Source organism: Pistacia vera, unplaced genomic scaffold (assembly GCF_008641045.1).
Source record: "Pistacia vera cultivar Batoury unplaced genomic scaffold, PisVer_v2 Contig926, whole genome shotgun sequence".
NCBI lineage: Eukaryota > Viridiplantae > Streptophyta > Magnoliopsida > Sapindales > Anacardiaceae > Pistacia > Pistacia vera.
This window is the reverse complement of record NW_022196808.1, coordinates 254069-261689: the sequence shown is the minus strand read 5'-3', so window position 1 is coordinate 261689 and position 7621 is coordinate 254069. Positions and strand designations below refer to the sequence as shown.

At 38.5% G+C, this 7621-nt stretch overlaps 1 protein-coding gene across 1 annotated transcript; it reads right to left on the bottom strand.

The window, feature by feature from the left end:
• Positions 1-1689: 1689 nt before the first annotated feature.
• Positions 1690-2374, bottom strand: LOC116120133. Its single transcript, XM_031406071.1, has one exon. It carries the CDS (start codon positions 2324-2326, stop codon positions 1826-1828), a length of 501 nt encoding a protein of 166 aa, XP_031261931.1. The 5' UTR covers positions 2327-2374; the 3' UTR covers positions 1690-1825.
• Between the last annotated feature and the right edge of the window lie 5247 nt (positions 2375-7621).

Below are 7621 nucleotides of genomic sequence, written 5' to 3'. Positions count from 1 at the left end.
AATCTTGGTTGCCTACGACAGCACACCACCAATTCGTCTCAAAAGTCAAAAACATTTTAGAAAAAAACCTAGACACGTGTCACCAACTTATATTTTCTAATATTGTTAAAAAGGTAAAAAAAATATTAGAAAGTAGAAATTTTATCAGTTGTAGAAATTCAGTTTGCTGGGACGGAAAGTCAAGAAACACTAAACTTACCAATCCTGCATACCGACTCAATATCCTGATTGACGTGATAGGTAGCCTCAGTCCAATCATGTCTCACTCCGTGTGAGTTAGGATATCCATTCGATATACAAAATCGATAAGTGTAGTCTTATCCTTAAAAACTATGGTTAAGATCAATATTCTGAAACCCGGACCAAAAGGTGACTCGGTCGAGTGACCGGTTTCCAGTCTAAGTGATCCAACCGGTTTGACCGGCAGGTCAGACCAATGATGTCATCAAATATTATATTTTAATATTTATTTTCTAACATGCCATTTCATCTTTCTCTTTGTTCTTTTCTCCTTCATTTTTTTTCACGCTCTTTCTTTCCGTCCTCTCTTTCTTCTTTATATTATATATTTTCTAAATGTCACCTCATCTTCTCTTTCTTCTTCTCTACTTCATCCTTTTTTTTTTCCCTCTTTCTCGCCGTCTTTTCTCTTTCTTCTTTACTTCTTCCATATTCTCTTCTATTTTCTCACCTCCTCTTCTCTTTCTTCTTCTGCATCTTTTGAAGACTTGAAGGCTGAAAGTTAAAGCTTGAAGGAGATCGCAAATGGAGGAGAACTAGACTGGAGCCTGAAGAGGTTGATTGAAGAGGAGGAGACCGCAATAATTGAAGAGGACTTGAAGAGTGAAGACATGAAGGCTAAACCGCTGAAGCTGAAGCTTGAAGGAGATCCGAGATCGCGAATGGAAGAGGAGGACTGGACTGGAGATATGGAATGAAAAAGTAGCAACCCAAAAAAAAAAGCAAAAAGCAAATTTTTCAAATGGCTGACAGCTCTCAGCTCAACCGCAAAAGCAAATTGAAATGTATTAAAAAATTTGGGGATTTGACACTTTGACTTTGTGTTTGTGGTTTTAAATTTTTTTCATATTTTTAATCAGTGGATAGAATTTTTTTGTTATACCAGTTGGACCGTCAGTTTGTCACAATATGACGATCCTACCAGAGTTTGAAACGGGTTGATACAAAAATCCGGGTTTTTACTCTTTTCAAACCGGAAATATAAGCGAAACCCGATCAGACCGATTCGACCGCCCGATCCGGGTTTCAGAACATTGGTTAAGACGACTCTTTGTTTTTTAAAGGATTTGGTGATTGCAACTTTGATTAATTTTACACAAATTTATAACTACTAATATTAATGTAAATTAATATGATTTCAATAATAATTATATTGACACTGAGAATTCACATTTTCATTGTGCTTGTAACATTTTGTTCCCCGAAATTCTCCCCCGTCTAACATTTTGCTTTCTTTTCTTTTATATTTATTTTCCAGAAATCTACTTTAATAAATTTCACGCAATTTTACTAAAACCAGTTTCGTTAACTTTACTATTTTTATAAAATCTTGCTTCAAATTTTTTTAAAATTATCACAATTTTTTATGAAATTCATTAACACCAATCTAACATTTAATATTCTGCAAAGTTTATACAAACCAACCAAATAAAATAAAAATTCCAAAAATTTGACAATAATTAATCAAGTATTTCTAACATAAAACTAAGATTAAACTTTCCTGTTTTACAATTCCAGTGTTTTACCAAATTTTCACACAAAAATGATAATAATAATAATAATAATAATAATAAAGAAATAAACCTCAACTCAAAAGAGGAACCGTATAATCGCCGTGATCATCAGCATCATCACCAACATCACAATCGTACATAGATCCAACAAGCATCAACTGATCTTCCAAGTACCGTTGTAACAAACCCACTTCCCTTTCATCCTCAAATTCACATCCACAGCAACCCTCTTCACATCGCCGTAGCCTCTCTTCATCTTGACGTTTTCTTCTTCTCCAGAATCTGATAAATACTTCGGCGGCGCACAGAAAGGGGAAACACGCGCAGAGGAGAGGGAGGAGAAGGGGTGAACAGAGTAAGAGAAACAAGTATCGGCTCCGTCTCGAGCGGAGCCATGAGCCGATGGCTACAGCCAACATGGAGGAAGAAGCGGTGGCCGGGTCATGGCGTGAAGGGGAAGGGGTTGGAGTTCGTGGAGAGGGTTGAGTTGGGAGTTTATCGTAGTTTAAATTGGAGGTAGGTGAAAGAGAAGGAAAGGCACATGGGTCTGGATTTTTATACACGGGGACCATGTGAGCGTGGAGTGTGAAACTGTGAATCCAAATGATACAACTTGATGCTTCCTTTGTTAAATTTTAGTTTTATTTTGTGTTTGTTTTTCTGGGTACAGGTATTTTGAGGAAATTTAACTTGACAGACCTCCCAAATTTGCATCTAAAAAAAAATGACCTTGAACAAATCTTGCAATTTTTTTTAAGTTAGAAAAACTGACCTGCCAGACTTAAAAGATTCATTAAACATGTAAATCAGGTTAAACTAAAAATATTTAAATATATGTGGGTAATATTATAATTGACGGAAGTTTGTTAAAATTTTGAAAATAAAAAACGACCCCCTCCCTTCATAATCTTTTAATCGAGCAATATATCCAAAAAATGACCGACGAAACACTTTCGACTTCTCTACAATTTCTCGAGATAAAAGTTCTCTATTTCCAGCCAATATTCGATTCTAAAGATTCGTTACACAAAATCAAGGCTAATATTCACAAAGAGGAGGAAAACCCAACCCCACTCCAAATCTTAGACTCCAACGGCGACGGTTGTTCAAAGGTTGTCGAAGAAGACACTCCGGTGGATCTTTCGATGAGTCAAGGTGGTCCAGAGGCAGAGGAGACAATGGCGGCACAAGAACAGAGAGAAGAATCGAAAAATGGTTCTAAAGAGGAGGACGTCAGCGATAATTTAGGCGAGTAGGAGGACGCTAGTGAAGAAATGGTACGTTTTTTACTGGTGGTTTTGAATTTGATGAATAATTTGATTGGCTTGTGCGAATTTAAGGGATATGTAGTTGGTTTTATTGTTACGGTGGTTGTGGCATTTTGTCGAGTAGTTGGCGGGCATCGAGAGAGTGGCTTTGTTTGGGTTCCAAAGAATAGGGGAAGGCAAGGGAGGCCGTAAGGAAGTTGTTTATGGGAGGTTGGTGGGATAGGGATGGCAGGAGGTGGTGCAGCCCCTCCTCTTGCAGAGCAGCCCTCCAGCCCCCCTATTCCACCACCTCCTGCCATCTCCAGTCATAGAACCTCCCACAATAGCCTTTATAAGGCCTGCATTGGCTTCATCGGTCCTCTCGAAGCCAAAAACACCCACTCCCCGATCCCCTCGAAGCCCATATCCCCCAAATTGGCAGCCTACAGGTTGTTTTGGTTTCTTTTTTTTTTTTGCTGATATTTAGTTTATATTGATTGTGCAGATTTTCCAAAGCGTAAATTATAAAGACTATGGGTTGGAGGTTATAAGCGATAAGGTACTGTACCTCCCTGTAAGGGTGACAGTTAGGTCGAGTTGGCAAGTTTTTATGAGAATAATGGAGATTTTAGAGGAACAAAAAAAGGGTATGGACCAATTTAAAGAGAGTTGTTTCGGTCATTTTGCAGACATTGGAGAAAATTGGAAAAAGGCATTCTAGGGCCAAAGAGTGCATTATATGTTGCTACACTCAATGAAAAGCCAAAAAAAAAAAAAAAATGAAATGTGGTTTGTGGTGGATGGGAAGTCACTACGTTTTTGGATGATGGAATATGCCTTGATGACAAGTTTAAGATGTGGGGCATTTCTAGATGTGGAAGAGCAAGAGAGAATAACGAAGAGTATGGCAGTCGATAACTTGGCTAAAAAGGTTTTGGGGGGAAAGGCGTCTATTACGGGATGCGATTTAGAGGAGAGGTTAGGAGAAGATGGGTATACCTCTTCAGAGAAGTTCAGTTCAAGATGTGTTTAGTATGGTTCGTGCATTCGATCCTAATGGCTTCTGACTCAACAAAAGTCGTTAATATGGATTGGGTGAAGTTTACAAGCAACATGGACTTCTTTAATGCTTATCCATGGGGACAGGTATCATTTCAGCTAACCATCGACTCCCTGCGTGGAAAAGACATGGTGATAAAGCATCGTCAAGCTGTCGAGAAGGATAGACCGAGCACGTACAATTTGTTTGGCTTCCCATGGGCAATACAGGTAAATATTAATAGCTTTTTGTATTAAAGGATTAATCTTTTGAATATGCACTTGCTTTTAAATGTGGCTTAAATTTGATTGATTTTTTTCTTATTGCAAGGAGTCGTCTGTCCCTTCCTCACCCCTACTAGGGGTGAAGCGGGATAGGAGTATGTTACATCATTCAGAGCATTAGACGATGCAGCAGATGAAGAGATAGACTACCTAATGCGGGACCTAGAAGGGGTCACACATGTGAGTGCAGCTGCAGGGCCACTGCTTAAGAATGTTGTTGAGGTCGAGGATGATGAAGCTCCAATCAGCGGGAGGGAGGAGGAGGAAAAGATTCGTACGCCTCTACCCAATTGGCAAACTAGTGCAACAAGACCGCTTTGCCAAGGCGTCGGGGTCAGGAGAATGAGGTGGTTGACCTCATAAACGGTATGTTTGAGAGTTTTACAATAGCCGTTTATGAGAATTTGAGAAGATGAAAGAGCGGATGAAAAAGGTGGAGGAGAAAGTTGATAGAGTGGAGAAGAAAGTTAATAGGGTGGCCGAGGAACTTGGTGGGGTATTGAAAGTAGTTGAAGTGAAACCTAAGTATAAAAGAGAAAGCTGAAAGAGTAAGCACGTAAAATCTCCTTACACGGTAGTAACATATGGAAAGAAGAGGAAAACAAAGAAAAAAATGAGGAAGTCCATGAAAGTGGAAAAGCAAAAATGGAGGAGGGTAAGGATGAACGCGAAGGAAGTGGGGAAGTGAAAATTAAGGAGGGTGAGGCTGGACGTGAAGAAAGTGGGGAAGTGAAAATAGAGGAGGGTGAGGAGGAAGGCAGAGGAAGTGGGCAAGTGAAAAATGAGGAGTTAAAGGTCGATTTGTATAAGCCAATAGATAAGGAAAAGAAAAAAAAAACTCTTCTATGCCTATTACAATGATTTTGGAAGTGATAGGTGATGAGAATGCAAAATGTCATATTTAACCCCCTTAATGTTTAGTCTTTTATACATATTTGTTTCCTAATTGTACTCATTATTACTTTATTTTGGTTTAGGAAGCAAATGGAGGTGTTAATTGAAAAACGGAATTAATTAGGGGAATTCGGACAGTTTCGCCACTGCTTCGTATTCTGGGCATAATTCTCTCATCCGAGCTCCGATTGAGATGATTCAAAATGCTGTGGAACGCTAAGACAATCTATCTACAATTTTATGTTTTGATTTTTTAGAGATAGGCTGAATAAAGGTTGTAATCGAGCTTAAATTGATGCACATGCATTGCCGACGTCCTGGAGCGTTCTGATTGTTATGCAAGTCAGTTATTATTGCACGTTTTGAAGACATACATGCTGCACGAAAATTACAGCTGGAAACACCGCTTTCCTATTTTATTAGGACTCTATTTTATTTTATTTCAATTAGAATTAAATTAGGATTATGGTATTTTAGGATAGGAGAATATTTCTTTTAGGAGATTGAGTGGGATTCGAATTCTAAAATTGGATTTAAAAGGGAGATAGATTAGGTTTAAGGCACCAAGCCTCTCTCTCTTTCTCTCCGGAATTTTTTCTTTCTTTTGAGTTTGGATTTGGCCATGAGCAGTTAAAGCTTTTGTAACTTGGTCATAAAAAACGGAGACCTCAGAATCAACCAACTGTGAGATCTAATCTATTTTATTTTAATGTTCAAATTTGTGTTTTGAGTATGAATGTTATTCTGTGCATATCTCATGATTGATGCAATTAATACTAGGAGGCCTATAGTGTATTATTTGTTGCAATCTACTGCTGAGTTTGATGTCAAATCCGTAATTGTTTGATCCCTCTAACTTGTGAAGCAATTAGGGTCAATAATTGCTGCGTCAGGAATTAATAATCTTAAGAAGAACATTCAACTAAATTAAATACAACGCTGTGTGTTGTGTGTTTAGCTTCATCGATTTCTCTAATTCTTAAGGCCGCCATTAGATTAAATCTTGAGGCTTGTCTAGGGTTGTTTAGTGGTAAGATTAATTAGATCGCTTGTTTCCTAATTAATTACGATTAAGGAGAGATAGGAAAATAGTTCCAACGGTGAATATTCAGGTATGAATTGATTTAATTTTGCATCAATGATCAGTTGTAAGATTCCGATGGTGGATGTTGACGGAGACCAAGTTTCGTTATATTAATTGATTTCGATTTGAATTGTTTTTGTTTTGATTTTTGCTAAGATAGTTTTCTATTTTACTCAAAACCCCCCAGCCTTATTCACATCATCAAAAATTCGGCTAGACACTCTTCGTGGGATCGATCCTTGCTTACCCTATTTACAGTTCAGTAGTTAGGTTAGGAAGGTTTTTAATCTTGGTTGCCTACGACAGCACACCAATAGGCGTGTGAAGTGCAAGATCGGGGATTATCCCCGGAAGTGGTTTGAAAAGATGTTGACAATGGGTAGGTAGCTCGACGACTCGATCAGTTATTTTCCCTTATTTTTGCTTATGTGTTCCACGAGGTACCGTATAGTTATCATGTTGTTTTTACTTGATGTAGCACATTGATGAGGTATTGGCACTTATGAGGCTACGACAGAGCAGTAATGGTGATATTTTTTATCCGCACTATGCCATCACTGATGTGGCCTTTGGCCAAAGGCTAGTAACTACATATGATACTTTAATAAAAAAAGGCCAATGATGGAGGTGCAACAAAGGGAGGCAAACAGAAAAGATTGGCCATAGATGACTTCGACAGTGTCCTTGATGATTTTTAATTTGATGAAAGGATGATGTAGTATGTACGGGGGGAAAGGCCCAAATATGGCAACAGTTAGGAAAACGTTAAAAGAGTGTATTGCATCAGAACATCAAGGATATGCATTGGATAACCGTCGTTTGGGTACTAGAGGAGGGCTTGCTGCAGATCCTTGATTGCAACCTGAGTATTTGTCGAGAAAGGCAATTGGAGACGGAGTTGCAGCCGCTATGTATATTGTTCTCACAGCTGTTGCGCGATAGCAGGATGTTTCAAAACTTAGGTGATGAACTACTGACATGAAAGTGGCAACTCAAGCGCCTTCCTGTCCTTTATTAAATGACTCGAGGTAAATTTTGTATAAAAATTACATAATACAATTGTTCTACAAGCTGATTCTAATGTTAATGTCTTCCTCCTATTGTAGTGTTGATTGCGGGGCATATGCACTAAAATTTATTAAGTTCGACATGACCAACACCCCAATGGACAGGTTAAATAACGAAACAATGAGCAACTTTCGAAAGCGCTTGGCTGTTGAGTGCTGCCATGGGCATATGGATCTTTTTTTACTGACCAAAACCCAATCCAAGTTATTGTTGATGTTGTCATCAAAAGGTATGGAAGTTGGACTTAGAGT